This window comes from Strongylocentrotus purpuratus, unplaced genomic scaffold (genome assembly GCF_000002235.5).
Source record: "Strongylocentrotus purpuratus isolate Spur 01 unplaced genomic scaffold, Spur_5.0 spur5_scaffold_5, whole genome shotgun sequence".
NCBI classification, from domain to species: Eukaryota; Metazoa; Echinodermata; class Echinoidea; order Camarodonta; family Strongylocentrotidae; genus Strongylocentrotus; species Strongylocentrotus purpuratus.
In genome coordinates this window covers 28,336,940-28,361,854 of record NW_022145611.1, presented here as the reverse complement: position 1 = coordinate 28,361,854, position 24,915 = coordinate 28,336,940, and the positions used below count along the sequence as shown (strand labels likewise).

General features: G+C 35.7%; 1 protein-coding gene across 1 annotated transcript; it reads right to left on the bottom strand.

Annotated features, from left to right (window-relative positions):
* Positions 1-382: 382 nt before the first annotated feature.
* Positions 383-16,299, bottom strand: LOC575435 (REST corepressor 1). The gene is made up of 12 exons (XM_775837.5): positions 15,982-16,299; positions 15,821-15,877; positions 10,298-10,381; positions 9,337-9,551; positions 8,779-8,912; positions 7,819-7,900; positions 7,026-7,141; positions 6,331-6,532; positions 5,255-5,387; positions 4,644-4,810; positions 3,871-4,037; positions 383-3,286 (listed from the first exon to the last, which is right to left on the bottom strand). The coding sequence occupies exons 1-12, from the start codon at positions 16,118-16,120 to the stop codon at positions 3,121-3,123; spliced, it is 1,662 nt and encodes a 553-aa protein (XP_780930.3). The 5' UTR covers positions 16,121-16,299; the 3' UTR covers positions 383-3,120.
* Between the last annotated feature and the right edge of the window lie 8,616 nt (positions 16,300-24,915).

Here is a 24,915-nt window from a genome sequence, read left to right as displayed (position 1 = left end):
TGAAAGGGTTTACTTGTGTTAACTTAATGTTTAATTGAAGATGGACGAATGAAAATGTGTATGCAGTGTGTTCATGACGTGTGCATTTACAAGACTTGACTTTACAAGAAATTACCGCTGTATTGTGTCCTAAGAAACTTTCTTTCCACCTTCTCTGAATACTGTATTAATGAAATTATCACTTGCTGAGTTACTGAAATAGCAGATGACTTTTGAACTACATTTGCATAAGATGGAATATAAAATTCATTTCACACCCCCCCCCCCCCTCTCTCTCTCTCTCTTTCTCTCCCCCTAAACTGTTCATATCTCTTTATCTCTTTCCATCTTACTCTGCTCTTGAAATCAACCACTACTGAACATAAACACAACAAGGGAAAAGTTTTACAATAACAATAATATATATATAATTACAAAAGACTTGCAAATAGAAACTTCAATTCTTTCACATCAGATATGTAAATGAAATCTGATTTGATTACACCATTTTCATATCAATGCATCTCTCTACAAAATCAAAAGTGAATATCGAAAGGACTGCCTAGACAGCCCCATGCTTTTAAAGATATTTGTACATAGAAAATCCATGTTGTCAAAATACTGGCAAGAGGAATGTGTTTCCACTCACACTTAATGCCTTCATAGTAATGTTTACAAATCAAGACTATGACTAGTCAATAAATTACTACAGTACAGCTATTTCATGGTATAGTTATGTACTTGTCTAATCTCAAATAACATTTCTTCGTCAATGATACAAAAACTTGTTCTGTAAGAAAAGGCTGCAAAATTTACTGAGTCTAGAAAATTACCATCATGTACAGAAGTATGAAAAACAGTAAATATGCACAATTTCGGCCTCAAACCTACATATGCATTTGTAAATCATGTACAGGCAAACAGAACTGATTTATACCCCAAAATGTAGTACGGGCAGCAGAAATTCATTGCAGCAGTTCTGTACCTATACATTTTGAAAATTGTGCTTTCTAAAAAAATTCTACTGACAAGTGTGGGTGTTAGCATGTGTATGCATGCTTCATGCCTGTAGAGTGAATACAAAGGAAATTTTAAAAAAAGCACCAACTCATGCTTTAACATGTAAAGGATTGATATCTACGAAGTGAAGCTACTTAATAAATACCCTCTCCTGAATCTCCAATCTTTATGTAAAAAAATACAGAATTCCATCCTAGCAAAAAGAACCATTATCATAGATATCTTCAGTAGCTTCTGTTTGTCAATTACCACAATGTTATCAAGAATGACATCTATATGTGATGAATTCACTGTTGCCAAATTAAGTTATATAATATAAATTATATAACTTAAATTATATAATATAAATTATATAACTTAAATTATATAATATAAATTATATAACTTAATTATATAACTTTATATGTCAGAATATGGTGCGCTTAGAGACACCAGTATTAAGCGCCTAATAAATATTATGTATTATTATTATTGTAAATTAGAAATGAGATTTGTTTGTCATAAATTGAACTGTGTTAAAAGTGGAGTACACATATGTCTGCAAATCAACCTTTGCTGTCATCTTCCACTCAACCATAAATATATCCTGAATATTGAAGTCTTTTTGACAGAACTAACCTGGTAAGAACGCATAAGGCTGTATGTAACAAACAACTCTCATAATTTATATATTTACAAATATAATCAGAAACACAAAAATCACTCATATCTTTATAGACTAGTACACAATAATGGAGAAACAATTTCTCCCAACTTATCTACACTTCACCCTCTTCTCCATAAACTTCCTCTGTCCACATGTTTACATCTATTGTATCAAATCAAATTTCTTCTCATACAAAAATATCAAATGATTGTTCACAAAGTAATTATATTGAGGGAATCAGAGTTAATATTTCCTTTCAAAATCAGCAAATGAATTAGGCACCAACAAAGAACTGGTTTTTAATACATGAAACCCCTTTCCAAACAAGCACACACTACCTGTATTTTGAAACACATTTTCAACAAGGGTTTCCTCCAGTGTAATTATAAAAGGCATTCATATGAAAAGTTTCTAAAAAAGTGGTAAGTCTACAAATATGAGTTTAAAAAAGGGTCTATTCTAGACTCGGTTGATCTGCAGCTGTTCCATTATGTTCTCAAAGAAATTGTCAGTAAGGATTCAAACCTGAATCATCATCTTGTTTCAACAGCTCTAATTCACTTATATTTCAGCATTTGATAAATTAAGGTAATATAACTATATACAATCTTAGATTTACCCTAATACTTGTGACTCTATATAAGTAATCATTTATAATCATTCTCTCTTCCAAAATCACTTAATTCAAGTAGAAGTAATCAAAAATGATCCATTACATTGTCCTCATTATCTATCAACTAATTCGAAGGAAAATATTCAAAATTGAGTATAACTCAAAGTGAAAATACAAAATCCTCTCCATATAGAGGTTGAATAGTGTGTAAACATGTACTACAAAGAGTGTGATCCTAATATACATATATATATATATATATATATCACAGAATTAGAAAAAGAGCAAAGTTAATCGGACAGGGCATCATAATTTTGATAATGTGTGTTTGAGCTACACAAACAGCTCAGATAATCACCCAGTTCAAAACTGACCATTCCAAAAAAATATACATGACCTAACATGAAAAACAAAATGCATTAACTCTGAATACTATGCCTGAGATAACTTGAGCTGGGGTCTACAGAAAATAAAATTGAACAAAATGGTGAAATTGTAACTTAAGCCATAAACTTTTTCATCTTGTAATCTTTCAATACAGAAGATTCATTCCTCTGAAGTACAGAAAGTACCAAAGTGTAAAATAGCACAATTTGCATTGAAAAAAACACTACTCTACAAAAATAATCTTCATTCTTAAAGATGAAGTTCATCAACTGGTGATGGATCATAAAGAAATAAATTGAGATTGGAGCAAAGTGGCTGTAATGCAAATGATACAGCAAATAGGGAGGCTACAGCCTTTTTTGCAAAAAGAAGGGGCAAATAAATAGTATGGTAGATGAATGGAGGATATCACCTAAATTCTAGAAAATTACGGTTGCAGCCCTAAGGGGGTGTGGTCCTAGTGCATGAGGCAGATCTATTGTGGTGATGGCTCCCTCTGTGTAGCAGCTCCCAGGGTGGGAGGGTGACCCGACAGGGGGCCCATGATGGGAGGTCTGGAGCGGGCAAGGGGGCCGGAGATTGCTGTGATGCTGGGTCTCAGGGGTGGAGGCTGCTGGAGGGCACTTCGAGGGTGCAGGAATCTGTCAGAAGGAAAGAAAGGGATTTCTTGAATTATTCCACTAATAATACAACATCAAGGATATTTGATTATTGATTGCCTACAATTTTAGGAATTGTACAAAAGGGAACAAAAAATATATTACAAAATTTATGCTACAATTTAAATACTGCAAGCTGTCTTTACTGTTTATCTATGATTTCAAAGTAAATCAACTTCTAATATTTGACCTAAATATACATGCAACAACTCAGTAATTTTCAATAGCTATACAATTTAACTGAATGCTAGGTATCATTATGCACACTATTTATTTATGCTTTTAAATCATATTGATGTGCACAGGTGGTTTATGATGAAACAGTTTTGCATGATAATGCAATGCAGTAAGCAAATAGTGAGTAGCTACCAGCACATTCCCTACATGAATAATGAAGTATAGAATCAACATAATTCAATCTAGTTGTGGTAGAAAACATTGATTATCTGTACATAAATGGCCCCACCCCCACTTGCAATACATCATACTAAGTATATAATCCACAATCGTGAAAGTCTTTGTTAGTTTGTGGGGGAAGGGGAAGGGGAAGGGGAAGAGAAATTTACCTTGGTTGTGTTTGCAGAGGTGGGGGCTTCTGTGACGCGGGTGCTTGAGCTACAACGGGGGCCGGTGCTGCCGTGGGTCTATGCAGAGGGGGTGGGGCACTGGAGATGACGGGTACAGCCAGGGGGGCAACGACTGATGGCTGAGTGATAGCGCTACTTACAGGCGACTGCAAAGGATATATCAGGGATTAAAACAGATGAAGAAAGTTAAAAGCAAACATTGATTTGTGATACATAGCTACAGTGAGTAGACACTACCTAGAAGACTCTATGATGAAGAGAATTTTGGTGTCACAAAGTTACAGAGAGTTCTTGGGCATTTCCAAGTTTTCCCTACGTCTCAACTTCTCCTTTAATTTTGTATTTAAGACTACAATAAATAAAAAAAATAAAACAAACAAATGAATACTGAAATAAATTAGATAAACTGGAGATAACTACATATTTTTTCACTCAATTCATCAGCAGTCAATTTTATATACATGTCTATGAACTTTCTCCACAAGTACCATTACATTTAAATTGCACAAATGCTCTAGTATTAATAATTCATCCTTCATCACCTTCCTTGAAATTCAACCAAATGAAAGTCCTACATAATGGCATTTGCGTGATAAATACCAATACATCCAAGGAATAATGCAAGAACAGACTACTGCTAATCAACAAAGCCTACACATTTGGTCTTGGTGTGCAGAAAATCAATTCCTTATGAAATCTCTACCTTAAAAGTTCCTAACATCTTTAACCTTGTCATCCTAAGAATGCCCTACCTCAGTGGTATCTCCTCGAGCTTTCCTCTCTGCGTCATACTCCTCCAGGACCTTGTCAAGGTTAAACCGTCTTCTGAAGGTCACCATGAAGGCACGACACTGTGCAGCATTCTTGTTCCCAATCACGTCGGCTACCGCCTCAAAGTCCTGGCCATACTTCCTAATGGCTGTACCAAGGAACACAAGAAGCAATCACAGTTAGTGATGTATTGTATTTACTAGATTATCATCAAGGCTAGTGGCATTAGGGCGGTCACTGCTAAAGACAATGCATGGCACTAACAGCTGTATCAAGTAACACACACTGCTTTTCCAGTTAACAATTGGTACAGATAGATTATATGTTTACAAGATTACAAAGGCTGCCTGCAATAAGACAGTTAATGAAATTACATGGCAATAGTTGCAGGAAGGTAAAGATTATACAACATAAAATCAAAGCTCTGATTTACAATTTTTCTGAGTGGACAGAAAATCTGGCAAAGAAAGGGAGGTATAACAGATATCTAATGTTTTCCTTCTACCCTTGGCATTTGAGTTGAATAAAAGCAGATGGTCATCAAACTCCATTACATGTGTAGATAAAAACAACAGGACATATCTTTGTTTACCTTGTACAGCTAGCAGTTGTTCATCATTGGTCCAGCTTGATTTGTTACGCTGGGCAGGTTCAGGGGGACGGAGGGTATCAATGTCTATCATCTTCTCCTTCTGCTGACCTACCATTTGTTTGTTGCCCTGGAGCTATTATTGGATTAAACAAAGAAAAAGTATGTTATGTCAAATACTGAGATTTACAAAAAGTATCATTAACTGAACTCCTTTACAGTTTCCTTTTTTTTATATGGTAAGAGAAGCGGGATTGAACATACATTTTCAGAGCTCCAGAAAGTCACATTTTTTAGGATGGTTGGGAATCTTGACAAACGCTTTCTCATATAATTGGGTTTGATTCATTTTATAGATGAAATGAAGATCATATTTGTTGCAGATAAATGCATAGATTTGCAAAACAAGAACTACGTGAAAACTGGTGTTGACAGATGCAGAGATCATGAATTAAGCAGCAGGGAATCTTGCAACAGACTTAAAAGAACCAAAAATAATTTTGGTCAATATCACCAAGCTTACGCGGCAAAGATAATATTATCAATGCTTTAATGTTTGTCCCTCTGATGAGATGCATTAAAATATGACATTTTGAGACATCACATTCATGTTTTGATATTTCACTACACACAAATAACATTTAGATTGTTGTTCAATAGGTGTCAGTCATTTATATATAAGACAGCTAGACTTGACAGTTTTGCATAGCTCCTCATTACCATTACCTACAAAATATCAATAGAAGAACACATATAAAAAATTTGCATGGCAGAAAGCATGTCTGCCAATAATAATATTTACTATGCATCATGATAATCTGTCTTGGATGAATAATCATAAAAAGGAAATTACTGATGCAAAACGTGGTTAATTAGTGAGACACGGAACAAATTTGAAAACAGGAAATGAAAGTGTGTAGTTGAGGTTGTTGTTCTGGTTAGCACACAATGCTACATGTATATCCTCATAAATGTAACCAGTTTTATGGCTTCCTGTCTGCACGAGCATACTTTCCTTTCTCCCTTTCTCTCTCTCTCTCTCTCTCTCTCTCTCTCTCTCTCTCTCTCTCTCTCTCTACCTGGCGTTTTAGATTAACAATGTCTGCATCCAGGCCCTTGAAGATGGCATCGGCCTGTGTGGTTGCCATGGCAAGGAGGTCATCACGATCCACGTACATCCCTCGTGGAGGCTTCTTCTTCATCCTCATGGGGTGATGGCGATGGTGGGTCTGGATCTCGTTTCTCACCGGGCCCACGTGGGTCCGCATCACGCCTGTGCGTCTGCAAGTAATGAATATGTATAGATTGTACAAGGTGAAGGGAAAACTGATAAAATAAAGAGTAGCACACAATTCTCGCATCCTGAGTTAGATCATTGTGATTGAATCTAGTACAAAGTATGAGAATGATTCTCTGCAATGTAGAACACTGAAAGAAAAGTGAGACTATGAAAAATAAAGGAATTGAAAATTCATGAACACTGTACAGTTACTGATTCTTGTGTCATAATATGTTATAAGGTAATTTTCATTAAAAACGAAATTCTGCTCCACTTTGTGTGATCTACAAGATATACAAGCATCATTAGAAATATATCTATATCATAATGCTAAACACAAGTTTAGTTTGTAATAATTAGGGCTATATTTTTTTTTAAATATGGCACATGAGATCTTGAAGTACTTAAAACAAAGTAAGCCTGAATGTGGAACGAAAGGCTCATGATATTTTGTATGCAGTATTGATTTACAAAAATTAATGAAAGTCTACATACCTCCAGTAGCTGTAGCAGGCATTACATAACTGTCCTTTAGGTGTAGTATGCAGCTGAGTGACTGAACTAGCACAGTTACCACACACACTCTTACTTGAAGTCCCTCCTGCTGCATCCTAAAACCGAAATGAGAAAGAACATTCATTGCATGAGCCATTATCTTGAATATTTAATCTAGAATTGATTAGTTGACTAAAGGATAGACTTTTAGCACTGCAACATCTTCAATTTACATATAGTTGCAGATCTTCCCTCATTGTGATTGATCGACTTGCAACTGTTTATTACACAAGGCCCTGTCCTGAACACCCAGTCGCCCATAATCCGTAGAGACGCACATCCATAGATTACACAGATCTTTTGAGTTTAGATAGATCTAAAGAAGACCAATTTCCAAAACTGACTTGAATAAATTATTCAAATAAACACTATTGATACTTTCGATACATGTCGACAGGGAAAAAACCTGGAAATGAGCGATATATTATAACTATTTTTGTTAAGGCACAGGAGAAAACTACACTTCGCAGGCATTCCCTTTCAGTCCTGTTCCATATTACAAACATCTGACTTTATGGTGAACTAAAATTAGAGTCCACTCGTACAAGAAGTAAAGAGATCCAATTTTGTGCATGAAGGGAAGACAACCTTTGTCAACAAAGCCCTGGTCAACGAAATTGCCTGAAGGCAAGGTTCAATCAAACACAACCCATGTTAGAGAGTGACTCTGTGAAACAGCTACCTACAGTCCTACCCTCTAGAGCTACATCTCATGTATTACATGGATGCTTACCTTGACAGCTTCAGCAGGTTTATCAGTCTCCATACTCTCTGCTGGTTCCGCTTCTTTAGGAGGCTCTTCGTCTCCTCCTCCACTGCAGAGAGATAAGACAAAACTTACAAATATAACAAAGGTCTAGGGATGAACATAGCAACACAGATTCCAAAGTAATCATTCCATGGTAAATCAATGACGATGCATAGACCCTCACTACTGATCTTTACTTTTCCTACCATGTGAGAAATCCCTTCCTCCGTCTATCATTGTAGACAACTCTTTCAAGAGCAAAGTCATAAAGGAACATGAGTCTGGAAGCTAACACAAGGTCTACACAACGTACTTGACTTTCAAAACATGCTGGTATTGAACATAAGTGCTCCATGATACTCCTGCACTCACAAACGTAGAACACAAGTTTACCAAGACTTAAAGATAAAGACCAGTTCTGGTCATGCGATTGCATTGTGATAGAAATGTTATGGAATCGATCAGAAAAGGTTGATCATCTAGCATACAAGTATTGGTGTGTACTGCAAGGTTCTGGAATCATCAAAATGAAAAGAAATTTGGCCCAGTCTTGGTAAAGTTACAAGCACCATACACAGAAAGATGTATATGGGACTACGCACACGTGCGCGACACGTGCGTTATATCTATCACATCCCAATAGTTAAACTAATTTACCAAATATATCAATTACTAGGGAGTTTCCCGACAAAATTTTTATCATCATGTATTAGTCAAAGCATATTCTTTCACATGATTGGTAATAAGAGCTTCCATTTCACTTTTTGAGAGGGGGGCGTTTCCAAAACTGGTCTTTACCTTTAACCTACTCTATTAGCAGTCTCAATGACATTCTACACCTAATAAAAAACATGGATGATTACTTTGCTATCCACCATAAAAATCCTTTTAAAAGCTGGTAAAGAAAGGGTTCTCATATGATGTAGTGTCTTTCTGCTAACTTACGTTCCTCCTTCTTTCAGAGTAGTGGGGGCTGCTGAAGATTTGCCAATCTTCTTGTCCATGAGACTGGTGCGTGTTCGTGTCTTCTTCCATTGGTAATAATACCTGACCAGGCTGCTAATGGACTTGTCAGGCAGCTAAATGAGGAAAAATGCATCACCATTAATTACATGTACCATGAGAATTATACTATTTTAGGACAAAAAATACAGGCAATGCCAAACTAGGATTAGTCTATTTAATAAAAATGATAGCATGTATACATCATTTACATGTTTGTCAGTAAAGGCCGAGGGAGAGGAGGGAAATTCAAATAAATCAATCATATATTATGAATTTAAAAAGTAGTGAGAATTTTTTTTACTAGAAAATATCTGATGCTTATCATTCAGAAAATCTGACACATTATCGATGACAGCATTTATATGGTGCAATACTTGTGTTTTTTAAACAAAGCAGGTTATTGCAAAATCAAATAGTTCAACCACTTGTCTTTCTTTACCAAAATTGTGAATAAATAAACTTCTGAACAAGCTCTATGTTAAGAGGACTAACACTCACCATTTGCCTGATACGATGGAAACTCTTGCCATGGAAGCTGAAAGCCTGCTCAAAGAGGACCCTGTCTTCCACTGTCCATTCATCAGGGAACGGTGTGAAGTTGGGCAGGTCTGCTAGAGACTTCTCAACACTGTGCTTGTGCCAGAAGAGCATGCCTAATGCCTGTTCGGTATTGTAGCCAAACTTCTCCTTAGCCACGCTGATGTACTCATCCACTGTACCAGACAAAGGGAGATGGTTCAATGAGGATTGATACATGTACATGTACATGTAGGCTGGTTGGTTAGAGTTTGTTGAAGAACAGATTGAATGTAAAGGTTAAATGGCAAAGTAGGGGATAGCACCTTCACAAACCTTTTTTTGAACACCTTCTGTTGCTGGACTACTTACTACTTATTTCCTGTGAAATTGTTCCAATTAATTAATATTCTTTCAATAAAATTGCGTTTCTACAAGTCTTTTAACCACCTGGTCATTTCTTTCTATCCATCTACAACTCTGAACTCTTCACACAGCAATAACTAATTTCATTAGGACCTCATTTATTTCATTCCCTCTAAGATAAACAAGTTTATCTCTCAAGCGCTCTCCTTAAAAGCTTACATAGCAAAGTGGTGCCAGTTACTTTGAAGGGATGGAGTTTTAAAATAGTTCAAGAATGTGGCACCTTAAAAAATATGTGTATACTAGTTCAGTAAAGTCTCATTGAGTCAAAGGATGATGAAGCCAATTTTCAGAATATCAGAACATTTGGTCAAAACTTTACAAAACAATTAAGTAATCTACATGTACATCTGTAATTCTGTATTATAAACTGCTAATCTATGAATTCTAATCAAAAGCATGAACTATGTCTAAACACTTCCATAAACAAATCAAGACGTACATGTAAGCCTGATGTACATTTGCATAATACTATGGGTTTATTTATGGTACAAAGATGTAAACAAGAGCTACTTACATTTTGGATCTGGAATTTCCGGGCTCGGCGTCCACACAAGCAGAGCCTCTGGCCTGCTGTCTCCACGGCGACCGACAGGAACATCTAAGGCAACAATTTTGAAATACATGAAAAATTGAAGATAAATTTTTCTCTCTTATTTTTTCTTTTTTGCATATTAAATATACCAAGACCTGAATAGTATTCTGTTGATGCTCAAAGTCAAAGATAAGAAATTGGTGAGAAATTTCTGATCAAGTTGGGGCCTGGGGCAGTAATTAAATCAGTAGCAATACACATTCATGTCAATTGTGAGCATATTTTACTCTTAAAGAGAATTTAAAATAATTAAAAGGGAACAAAATTAATCGTCACATTTGACTGCTTTTAAAAGTTTTTAAAAGATCCAAAAATGACATAAACAGGTACGGTCATTTTGTGACAATTGATATCATCAAGACATCTGTAAAAAAAACAAATGACTCAATATCCTTTTCCTGGAATTTTGTTTGTACATTGAAATATCTATCCACGTATAAATACTTTTCAAGATTTTTTTTTTCATGCAACACTAGTCACTGTGTAAATAATTTTCCTGTTAAAAAAGCTCTATTGAAATTGTCTTTTTAAAAGAGAGCAAACATTTGTTTCATTAGAGTTTTTAGCACAGCTCACTGCTCCTGGTATTCAAAATACAATAAAAGCAAAGAGCAATTGAGCCGAGGCATACCGAAAGTTATAAAATGTAGTGTATCTTAGTCTGTACACAACTAAGTCATGTTTACACTGCTCACAGCTCCAACATATATTTGTTTATCGACTTGTTTGTTGCTGAAACAAGTAAAAAATGTACCCCAAAGACACCAGATTGTTAATTACATTATCTCTTTTGAGAATCCAGAACAAATGCAATTGATTTTTAATTTGTGTTTTATAAATGTTAATTTGTTGGGTTTTTTTTTTTTTTTTTTTTTTACAAACCAAGTACATACAATGTAGATGTATGTATACCGGTAAGATGTTTGTTTACTTTCTCAACTGTTTACAAATTTTGCTTTTACGTTTTAGAAGAATCATAGATTTTTAATTTTTTATATCAATAGAGACCTTTTTACACAGCAGATCCATTTTGACCTCTGTAAGGCTTTGACCTTAAATGTGGTTTATACGGTATGAGCCACTAACTGATATCCAATTGCACTGTAATACAGTGACACACAAGTCATTGAAAATTTGATCCTGTTTAGTAATTGATACATTACGAAGCAAAAGCCAAAGGTACATGTATACAATTTTCAAACGATCTTTAAAGAAGTTCAAGTCACAACAATAATTGACAAGTATATTTTGTTAAATCATTTGGAGGTAGAATTATCTAAGGTACTACTGAAAAAAAGAGAAAAAAAAAATTGCCTCTAGCCCCCCTAGTGCACTACCACTACATGTAGCGTTAGTATTGGGCCTGCTCCTGGGAACATGCTGCCTCAATCCTGTTCTAATTTTAATAACTGTCAAAGTTTCAATAACAATTGATACAATTATGATGATTAATTTTTATCATTAATATACTTATTGTCTTTAATATTATTATCATCATGATCATAATTATTATAGTGTATTGTATTATTATTTTACAACTACTACTACTACTATACTCAGATATTATGGGCAGATGATTGCAAATAGTACATTGAACAAGTTTTCATGTAATGTTGAGAAAATTAAAAAAGTTATGATGGAAAGAATCATCAACGAATAATCATGATGGCTATTCTGTTTGATGCCTATATTTCTTGTAATCCCATTGCAAAAGTTTATTCGCAAAACAATGATTGTCTATTCTTGTATTATGGTATTAAAGCTTATCTGCCATAGTCTACAGGAGGCATTATACTGGTTATCTCATCAACTCAGCTCTCAATTAACATAAGAAAAAGAGGATCATGGGGGACCAATGGTCACCGATTAGGCATTGTTTGTTATATAGAGGGCGCAAGTAGCTACAAGTAGTGCAGTGTGCCTTTAAATTCTGGTATTAAATTCGGATTTAAAAAAAGATCCTGTGTAAATTTTGACAATTTCTTGATTTTGTTTTTATGACACATGTACAGTGTATTACTTGTTAAACAATTAGCAAAACTTGCATTTATAAAGAATCATTGCACAGTGAAAGGGGTTTGCAATCTGGATAACAATATCGCATTTATAAAGCAAGGGAAACGCTCTCGGCGGTCTCGCCTGCATAACGCAATTCAACATGATAAACCAGAACGTCAATGACATAGCGCTCATCCGCATCTCGCAACAACAAATATCTTAAATTTTATGTGGTACACTTTTGAACTGGTCAAAAAAAAAAAAAAAAAAAGGCGTGATACATAAATTGATGTATTTTTATGGACAATCATCAATAAATAAATGTTCAGACATTTGATGAGGGCCAAACCTTTGTAACTAAAGAACTAAACTGAAGTGATGATGATCTATTCCAAGGTGTTCCTTCTAATTTCTAAAAGGACATATGTAGTTATGTACATGAAGTATGATTTTGCACTAGAAATTTACTTCCTGCATTTTTTTCAGGAGTAATTTCTGAAAACTTCTGCAAAACTGTATTCAACTTCCCATAAGACGTTTGAAGAAGAAAAAAAATGCTTCCTTGAAATTTTCTCTATGGTAGTCCACTGGAGTACACATTTGTGAAACCCCACAAAGTTTCTTTAAGTGATCAGTAGGCTACCATTTCTAAATCTAGCCATAATTGTGCATAACTTGTTAACATTCGCAAAAAGCTAGATACAATTTCCATGGTTCGCAAAGCAAATGTTGATACATGAGTATATACTCAGTATGGACACACGATAATAAGAAATCATTGAAATTGAGTGGGAAGCATAATATTGCATTATTATTTTCCCCCTCCAATAACATTTACTTCTACATCCAGTCATAAATCAAATCATATGTGGTGGTGGTGGACAAACTTCTTATCCTTTTCATCAATTTGCTTATCGGTACGTGCAAAACATGTAAATGTATATGACATCAATTCCAAAACGGTATGACAAGTTTGACAACTACATGTATGACTAAACTGTTGATGGCTATAAAATCAATGTGACTTAATCAAACAAAAGGTTGAAATTTAAGCTCTTTTTATTCACAGCCCATAATATCCTTTTGTGATTATTTCTCTTACAGTCTCAAGTCTCCTCGACATAAAAACAAAAATACAAGGTTTACAGTCACACTTACTGTCAGACTATTATTACAGGGGATGAGTAGGCAGCAGGGCAGCACACCAAACAAAAAGTTAAAGAGTCCTATCATCATTTTTTTTTCTCTCTCTAATATCTCTCTTTCAATCGTTCATTTTGGGTGAGCTTGCTTTAAGCTCAGCTTGATGGGTATAGTTTATTTATTTATTAAATGCATGTTAACAATTTCACAATTCACACTTTAATATTTAACAGTACTCAGTTCACTCAGTTCACTCACCATGGAAACTTACGGTACATGTACATGTGTGTACTATGGAGTACATGTCATGCCATTCACATACATGTATTTGTTCCGCTCTCTTGTTCAGCAATTCAGACCATGTCATAAAACTATTCTACATGTATCTTTGAACCCTGAGGATGATTTTTAATACAATTATTTCCTGTCCTTCAAAAATGAAATTCTATGCTTGTCTATTACAAGTAGGCCTACACACTTCATCTGTGTCTTAAAGATAAAGACCAGTTATGGTCATGCGATTGCATTGTGAAAGAAACATTGTGGAATCGATCAGAAAAGGTTGATCATCTAGCATGGTGTGTACTGCAAGGTTCTGGAATCATCAAAATGATAAGAAATCTGGCCCAGTCTTCATAAAGTTACAAGCACTGTACACAGAAAGATGTAGTCAAACCTGCTTTAGTGACCACCTGTCTTCAAAGGCCACATTTGTTGTTTCCCTTGAAAATGGTTTCTCATTGAATCATGTACTAAAGGAACCTGTCTACAAAGACCACCTGTCTATAAGGCCCCTTTTTGTGTTTCCCGTGGGTGGTCGCTATAGACAGGTTTGACTGTATATGGAACTACGCACACGTGCGTTTTTCTCTCACATAACCGAATATATCAATTAGTAGGCGGTTTTCCCGGCAAAATTTTTATCATCATGTATTTATAGTTAAAACATATTCTTTCACATGATCGGTAATTAGGAGCTTCCATTTCATTTTTTGAAATTGGGGCGTTTCCAAAACTGGTCTTTACCTTTAAGCTTACTTTCAGCTTATCTATTATCAATACCCCCCCCCCCCCCCCCCCCCGGGACTAAACAACTATTTTTAATTTTAAAAAACAAAAACAAAACACGTAATAAAATGCTTCTAGATTAAAATCTCCTTTTATGAAAAGAGAAGAAAAATGAAGAAAAAAGGCTCAGCAAACAAAAATGTATGTTTTTAAACTGATATTACACTCATATCCATCGCCATTTGTATGACTATAGGCCTGAACTGTTATTAGCAAGTTTCTTGTAGGTTATCAATGTTAATTGATCAATTAGTAGTTTCTTGTAAGTTATCAATTGTCAATATCAGAGAGGCACCTCCCTGATCAACTTGAAATAGTATTTTCTTTAGGGATTTTTCAGAAGAAAATGAATTGGCATACATACATGTACATGTCTATTTTACACTGATTGAAAAGTGCCACTAAAAGGTCACCCCAAAAAATGACAAGATTTTTTTTTTTAACCCAACAAACCACCCAACAACAATTTAAAAAAAATACCCCCTCCCCAATATTAAAATTAAAAAAATAAAAATCCCAACAAAAAATGAAATCATTCATATAGATCTAGAGTCTACTGAAGCAATATTGAATGTAAAAAAATTGAATGTAAAAAAATTGATGCATGACTAAATCTGAAACATCTTTATTTTCACACATGTAGTTTCAATACACAAATGAGGGTTTATGTTATTGATTCCCCTCAATTAATGCCTCATTCTTTCTCCAGCCGTATATAACATTGCATGCTCTCTAGCAAGGCATTGAGGGGTGTACGACCTATTAATGAAATGTGATATTCATAAACATAGCAAAATGCTCACCTTGCAGATTTAGTTTAAATTGAAAAGAGTATACAATGTGAAATAGTACTCAAGTTTCATAAATTATAAAAATCACATGGTAAGTGAGGAAAATCAAAGGGATAGAACAGTCAAAATAATTATTTTAGACATGATCAGTTATATCTTGAGCACCCCCGGAACCTTGCGTTGTGCTCGTTTTTCAACCGGGGGTCCCCTCATATGTTACAAGTATGAATACATATTTAATTTTTTACCCCCAAAAAACAATTTTAACCTGCTATAAAAGAAATTTTGTCCCAGCTATCGTTATCAAACTTTCAATTACATCCAGATGTGATGAAAAAGGTAAATTAAACAAATAAAACAGTTTGCTATTAGTTTGAGTCATTTGTCACTTCACACAGTTCTATCCACATTAAATCCAAGACCGCTCATAAAAAAGTAAACTTACCAGGTTGGAGTTCGGGAACAGTAGCTTGATATTCAGAACCAACACGCATTCCGGGCTCTGTAAGGAGAACATGTAGAAAAATTGTCAAAGTATGCAATCATCTTTAACAATGTGGAAACAAATTCTGAAAAAATGAAATAAAGTTACTTTATGATACGTACCATTATCATCTTCTCCAGAGCTACTCGTCCCGCTTTCCTCCGACGGGTGACCATTTGAGTTGGCACCCCCGGAATTTGATCCATTCGAACGATGATTATGTTCAGAGTTAGAATTGCTGTTCTTGTCTACTACCCCCATTTTGGTCGGGAAATCCGTTCAAAATGTCCCACTGGTAATGTTTCTTCTAATACCTTGAAATTTGGCGATTTTTTAAAGAGTAAACTTAATGCTCGGGAACGCCGATTACCACAACAGTGAACGGTGTTTCTCTTCAGCGCTTTGTCTGTGCACGTACGTAGTACGCGCGCGTATACACAAATACATTAGATGCAGTTTGAATGCAATATGTACACACGGCGCGGCCCAAGTCGCTGCACAATTTGCAATGTGTATAAATGAGGGTTCCCTGTAGATGTGTATTCTTTTGTGTAGATGCGATATATAACGTGTTGACGTCCATACATGGCCGGGTGCACACACTCATTGGCACCCCTCACCATGTTACACACCATACACAAAACAAGCATAACAACTAAAATATAAATTTACAGTACTATTACGATATACTAAAACATATGCACACTTTTCCCTTGAATTATATATCCCCGCAACAAACTCTTTGTACATTCACTGAGATACGATTGCCTCATCATGGTAAATAAAGAGGGAGACCTATTTAATAATTTTTATGTGAAAACAGCGGGGTAAACACGTCCCCTTATCTCTATTTTTCAGAAATGGAGTTTGGGACAGATATTAGACTGAAACCTATAGCCAAGCATATTTCTGGAATTTCTAGTTGTTTTATTGATATATCATCAGATAATCTTATCATGGATAACAAACACTTGACACATTGCAATCGCTTGAAAAAGAGTCCGAGAACAACTTCTGAAATACGCTTTAAAAATTATGTATGATTTACTCGAGATGGGCACCCCCGGTTTTTCGTTTGTCCACGAGCAGCCAAGATCGAGCATGGTCAAGGAAACAATAACCATATCGGTTCGTGAGGGCTATTTATAGGGGTCACAGGAATGCAAAGCGTGACCTCCATTTTAATCCCGGATTTATAATATCCGTACAGCTACGGAGAAACATACAAATACATTCGATATAGATATAGTCCTGTCGAGAATTATCAGGGTCTGGAAAGAGTAAAAATAAAGCCTATTAAATGATCGAGTTCTGTTAGATGCGCGATTGTCCGACTGATAGAGAAAACAAGGCAAAGAGAATATTTTACTCAAACAATAACGCGATCGAGGAATTATGGTATACAGCCTATATCAAATTAAAAAATCCCGGGTATTAGGCTTTCTGGTATTTCAGGCTAATACTATAGAATTAGTTCATTAATAACATTTTCATTTTGACTAAGTTTCGTTTATTTGAAAACTGATGTCAAGTTATATAATTATATAAATCATTTTTAATCCAACAAAATAAATAAAGATTGATTATGTACACGGTCTGGTTTTTGGTTTGGGTTTGTTTTTGTCACCCCCCCCCTCCCCCCCCCCCCCTCTAGTAGGCTTCTTTTTTTTTTTTTTTTTTTAAATCACCCTCTCAAACAACAATATAATACTTTATTACTGTTTTGGTGGCAGCACCAATAAAGCCTTTGGCTTTCCTAGCTGTCTCCACATTCATATATATTTTTGTTGTTGTATTGTATTGTAAATGTTTCTCTTTAACTTGTACGCTATGTTTTGTATTTTATATGTTTGTTACGATGTTTTTATGATGAATGAAATAAAGTTCAATTCAATTTTAAAAAATTCAATATACACAAAGTTAAAATGCCGAAAGGAAAGCACTTCAAAATGTTTATAATCAAGTGCCTTGCGGACAGCAATTAGCAGGGCCTACAAAGAAAAAACGGATATGAGCGGAATCTGTCGAAAATTTACTGAAGAAATATTTTCATTTTCTTTATGTAGAAAATCGAAAATAATAATATTTGAAATGCGAGCTGGCAAATCCAATTATGTGTTACTATCAAAGCGGGGTCTGTAGGCCTATGTAATTTTCTCATAAATATAAGGAAGAGAAATAAATTCATAGACACTAGAACTTTATAACCCTATTCAGCCTCTCTTGGCAATAGCTCTTCTACTGTATACTTCTGTCATAGTCTACTTTGGAAGGAAATCGAAAGGGACGGGTTCAGAAGGAGACGCACTAACTATAATGGGGCGCACCGGGGGCGCAGCACCACACATACACAAACATGTACACTGGGATAAAGAAGAACTTGTATGGAATCCATCGAAAGAAACAAATGAGTGGAAGTTAGAGATAAAAGTCCCATTTACATTTTTTCATAATTATGTGATGTCATAATGATTGATATTAATGCATTTGTTCACGTATTCTCCAAATACCTTTTGCTCAGTATAACAGATACTTGTAACCCACATATTTTGCCTGATAACGATATGTCTTTGCGAGAAGGTACGACGGTTTCGCCATAAAATAAGGAGGTTAACTTACATTTTGTTATGGTTTTTATGAACTTCCATAGACATATTCCATTGCCTGGATTGGTCTCTGTCCGTACGTCTTGGTGATGAGCGCGCCCGCTATAACACTCAAGCCTAAAGGTAAAACAGCGTATCAGGACGGTTAATTATATAGCCTACCCCCCCCCCCCCCCCTCTAAAAAAAAAGGCTCTAGAAGAAGATTCCATGGCGTTTTGGGGGTTATGCATGGCATCTATACTATAACTCTTGCAAGAAAACCAAGAAAGGGTGGCGAGATGCCATGCATTTTAATCGTACAAGGGGGTTATTTTCGGGGGGGGGGGGGGGTTAGTCCCGCTGGTAATTGGCCGGGGGCGATTGTCCGGCAGTAGGTAATTGACATATAGAACCGGTTAGTACATTTATAATCAACTTGACATTCACGCAATAATTTTTCTAATTTTAGTCTAGAAAAAAGCTTTCTTTGTGTGACAGGTGTTTCAGGGTTTTTCCTTAATTAGGCCAACAACAAAAAATCATTTGGTTGTCCTCGACCGCCCGCTCGTAAGTTTTTTTTTTTTTATATATATATATATTTTTATTATTCATTTTTTTTTTTTTTTTTTTTAATTCAATTTTTTGGGGGGAGCAATCTAAACTGCCAAACATTCCATTTTATGCATTTGCAAGGATCAAAATGCGTCCCGTTGCCAGTTTTGTCTTTTCAGTACGCAATTAGGTATTTATTAAACTTGCCATTTTTATTTTTCTATGTCAAAATGCCGTTCATTCAAATCAGGTTCTGAGCATTCTTAAACTCATTTTAAAGCCCATCTGTACTAGTTTACAGGAGGGATTAGACCACCCTGCAAGGTCACTGGACAGGTGGTTATCTCGTCAAATCAGCTCTCAGTTAATATAAGATAAAGAGGATCATGGGGGACCAATGGTCACCGATTAGGCATTGTTTGCTGCATAGAGGGCTCAAGTAGCTATAAGTAGTACAATGGAGATTTCAAAGCCCAAAATACTTTCTGTGTTGGTCTTGATATTCATTGTACATGAAACTAGTCTTTTACCATATTAAAATGTTTTATAGACTTTGTTTGTTTAAATGCTTGACAATCCCAATGATTCTTTTTTTTTTTTTTTTTTTTTTTTTTTTTTGGAAAAAAAAAAAAATCCGCCCGCCCGCCCCTACTCCAGAAAAGCAATCGAGGACAACCAAACAATTTTTTGGGGGGGCCTTACGGTTGTGCAGGAAGAAAAAAAGTTAATGGCCTCGCACGAGCAGAGCCACGGAGCGACTCGTTTACTATTCTTACAATATTTGGCAAATAACTAGACGATTTAGTTTTTTTTAATCGAGATTCATCAAAAAAATCAAAATGACCAAGGAATGAGAGAATTTCAAAATTACATCCTAGTTAATTCAACCAGACCATACACACTACTTGACATCTAAAAAAAAGAAGTATAGGAAACAATATGTAAGCGTAAACAGTTACAGCAACTTTTTGCAAGAAGGAAGGTAATTTTATAACACAACTTTATTGAGCAAATCGTGTATATATACAAGTTATTAAAATTATATCACCCATGCAGCATTTGAAATATTTCATCATCCATTGAATATGTTTATGTCTTCAAAAAACCCTTTGCTTGAACATTCTATAAACACTTTATGAAAGAAAACACAAGTAAGAATATAAATTTACATACCCATAACTCAAATGTTAAATCTCTACCTAGTATTCAAAATGCCAAATTAACCATTTTTAACCTGCTAGATCCAACCTTTCGGGTGTTGGAATCAGCATGTTCAAAGTGTTAATATACCATTATAAAATAAGAGTCACCACCTCGGCCCTTTTAAATGATGATTTAACATATTAGTTTTTAGAGTGAAGCTTTATAATTATGTCATTATACTTTCGTTTTGCATAGAGAAACTGTGTATTTGGAATAATACCATGCGTGTGATAGAGATCAATAAAGATAACACATTTTGTATTAATTTGCCACACATCGCCCTCTTGTGTGCTGTGGGTGGCAAATAAACCACGATTAAAGAGCAATCCAACCTTGATAGCAACTTGCTCTGGATGAAAGATCTTACAGATTGATGACAATTTGAACAAATCTAGATGTATAATATGACTACAGGTAGATGAATATAAAACTGTCAAATTGGTGAGCTGGTACATCACAGAGGGAAAAGGAAAAGCTCTTCCCATTGCTCCTAACGACAAAATCTCTAAGTTAGCAATTCTGGAGAAATGTTTTAATGTAAGCTGTCTGAATTTTGTTTCAATTTGAGAACATAACAAATTAACAACAGACTATTGATAATTTAATTTAATTACTCATTATTCCTAAGTATCATTTGAGGTACTCACACTTGTACAAGCATTGCTTTTTTAGAGGACCCCTCTGTTTCCAGCATGTATTTCTACATTTGTTTTAAATGCTTATAATTGATTTGTAATGTTTTGTTGGAAACATGAATAAATTGAAACTTGAAACTTGAACTTGAAACAATTTTGATTACAGCCTTGAGGAAAAATGATAGTTCATCAAACAGTACCACAATCATATTGCCCACAATTTTCTTCTTAATAAGTGTTGTTACTTGTCAGAATTACTAAAAGCACACTTATATCAATGGGGGAGGGGGATATAGATTATAAATTACGGTAGCAATTGAATTATAATATTTTTATATACACTGTATACAAGTTTGAACAATGACATGTTAAATTGAAATAAATAGATTGTACAATAATTGGTATCTTTGAAATTGAATAAATTAGTGAGTAAGCTATATGTACAATTGTATATTACTCTTGGTACAAATATACACATATTTATGTAAACAATGACAAATAAACTTTGAGACATTTTACATTTAATGGGGAACAATCACACACACACACAACTAAAAATATTGTATGATACGCAGACATGAAATCTATACAATTCTTTAAGATAGTTCATAGACTAAATAGCAAATGAGGAATTGATTATTTCAAAGGCCAGCACAAAATTTAACTTGGAGAGAACTTCTGTGCACAAGCGAATGTGTACATATCCATGCACTGACTACCGGTAAACCAGTCAATCCAAGAGTCACTTCTTATCTTCATTCAAACTCCCGATTTAGAGTGCATATAAACTTGTATTATCTCCTTACACAATATTTAAAGCTGATATTGTGAATATAGCATACCAACATGGAGCCCAACACATACAGAGCAAACACGTATATAGTGTTTGGTTCCCCTTAAAAATTACAAGTAAAGGTAATATATGTCTACTAGTAGTAATACAACCCTAGTTTTATACATGTACAAAATGTAGTTCCTGTGTTTGTGAATGTCTATTGAGGGGGAAATACGTATCACCAAAGTGGTAACAAACTAACAACAATAATAAATTCATTCTTCTGTGTGCCAGTTTGGAACAACCTGTTCTGCTGCTGCACATGTTGAATTGAAGAGAAGTCCATTTCTCTGTCTTTCTTCATTTTCAGAAGTATCATCTGTTTCCAATGATGCAGCAACCTGATCACCAGCTGAATGCCTGTGATGCTGTAGGATGGTCTGCAGAGTTGGGACTAAGCGAGAGTCTTCAAGATCATCTGCAAAGGCACTTGACTGACTGGACTGTGAGCTCATCTGAGACAACTCCCACAAAGCAAAATCTTCAATGTCATCAAATCTATCGGGCACAGGCCTTGGTGTGGCGGAAGGGCTATCAGCAAATATATCTTCATCAGACATCTCAAAGTTTTCAGAGGATTCATTATGTGATTCCACTGCATCCTGTGGACTTGCACCACTACTTACAGCTTGGTGTTGGGCATCATTAATACCTGTAACATCATGTGGTACTGATGAATGTAAGGGTGTGCTTGAAGATAAGGAACTGCACTGGGTGGCCTGAGAATCTTCCTCTTCACTGGAAGAAGTGAACTTCCAAGAACTATCATCACACCAGATATCGTGGTAACTTACACCGCCATTTATATCCCATTGTGACCGAGGGGTATTTCGCTGATGGATGGATGATTCGCTTTGACGATCATCACATAGCGAACTAGAGCACACAGCGCATTGTGAATTTGAATCCAAATTAAGACTGACAGAGCTATCTTTGGTAGATGTTGGGTCATCATAGAGGTGACTATTTGTCCCAAGCTCAAAATCTGGTAGATCTTCAAAGCAATACAAATCTGGAACAGAATAAATCTCACCGGGACCTGCCATTGCTGCAGAGGATAGTTTAGTGTTCACAGCTCTCGTCCTCGGCAGTGATGTGCTGTTCTAGTATCCTCACGAGTAGGAACAGCGTAATGTGCTGAAAATAGATTAAAATTTAAAAGTTTTATATTACTTGTTGGAATACCATAATATTTGGGTACAAACTACAACATCCCTCCCACCCACAAATAGGCCTAAATAGTTTAGTCTAGACCTTCTATATTTAGCCTTATTTATATTATTAGGGATAGATCTAGATTCTTGTCATCTCTCTCAATTTTATTGTTTAAAATTAACGTGCTATAAAATGCTTTTTCTTCCTTCTTCAATTGGGTCTAGACCTATGCCTCTTTACTAGCCTATGAATAGGATCAGAAATCCCAGGTCAGGGTCAAAGGGATGGGGATGCCTAGTCTGGGGCGCTGCCGGGCCTCACATCACATGACATTCACACATTCATTGATTTATTAGTTTTGGACACAAATTTCCCTTTCGTGTCATCTGTGGTAGATCTAGAATAACTTTAAGAAGATCTGATCTTACCGTCTAGGCTTTAAATTATCTCTTATTTTGTAATTAAAAGTGCAGAACTCACCTGGATGAATGTTTTGGGGACAACTCTCAGCTGTAAAATATGATGATTTTCTGTGATTTTAAGCCGGAATCGTGATAAAAAGTCAAGTAGATCAGGGAGTGCGTTGAGGAATCTTTAATTTATGTGTGACGTGCGGCCTTTGCGCGCGTGCGACTCGCTCGACGTGCACGCGCGCATATCGCATAATGTGCTTATGTACGTAATGCATATATATATCCTATATATCCCATGCAGAGCGCCAGAGCTAGCTGCCAATTTTTAGGAAATCAAGGGTTCCGCGAGGGTCGTGTTATTTCGGAAAGAAGAGGAAGAAGAAATACTCCACCTTCATCAAGTTACAAATAAAAATCTACCATAGAAGCAGCACATGAGTTTAAAGGCTTACTGCCGGGGGGGGGGGGGGGAGGCTGCTGTCCCTCGCCAAATTTTCCATCAAAAAGTGCAGAAACTGAAATCCCGCCCCCTCCCCCCCCCCCCCCCCCCACTAGCCCCCGATCCGTGATCGCAGGGATACCATGCGTGTTCCCAGAATGTCCGGTAAAGGGGTAAAAAGTCCGGCTAGTACGGTACACAAAAATCCGGCCCGTATTGCCTTTACACACCGAACTTAGGGGGTGTTCGGAGGGAACATAATTATGCGTACCCTAAATAACACTGAGTGGGGGGGGGGGGGGCGGGACTGAAATAGGAAAAGAAAGGGAAACAAATAAGAAAAGAAGAACGAAGAAAGAATAAGAATGATACCTTCGGATCATAATTGTTCCATTTTGTTTTATCTTCGCAAAACCAATCGTACATAAGGCCTTGTTTTAAACTCATTAAATTGGGTCTATTCACTTAAGCGAAATTCATGCCTTCTGAAAAAGTAGACAAGATAACAACAGCATCCACAAAAAGGGGGGGGGGTGTTCTCATGATTCTTGTACGGTATGCTTTAGAAAACAATGATTATGATATAACAGGCGGAATTGCATGAAGGGGGAATTTTTTTTTTTAGCATGGGGCAATAAAATTGTGGGTCGAGTTTCTCGTTTTACTCATAATACTGGCTTTTTGTTTTATGGGGTATCAAGATTGGATCTTCTTCAAGTTGTATCTATTATACGGTAGTGCCCCCTCTCTCCCTCTCTATCTATCTTTCTTTCTCTCTCTCTCTCTCTCTCTCTCTCACTGACTCTCACTACCCCCATCATTCAGTTCTGTCAAGTAAATATTATAAACTAAAAATGAATAAAAAAAAGATAAAGCAGTAGCTGGGAATCAACCACATTTTCTTTACATTTCGAAGTGATGGCTCATCCATATGACCACTTTGCCTCACCGCTATTATTTCGCTCCTACATGTTAACACTTTCTGATATCAATGACATTACCAAAACATGGCTGATTTACTGATTTTACGCCTTTGGAATAGCCTACTTGATGATTATCATAGTCTTTTGTTGTCTTTGCCCTTCTGCTATACTGCTTTTAATTATTATACTAGTATTATCGGCGATCGATGCTCATTACCTAATTTGTTATTGTGTGCATGGGCCTAGTACTCAAGTACTAGTTGTAGCCTACATGAGCATCCCCTCCGAATAATTGAAAATTAAAAAACAGAGAGA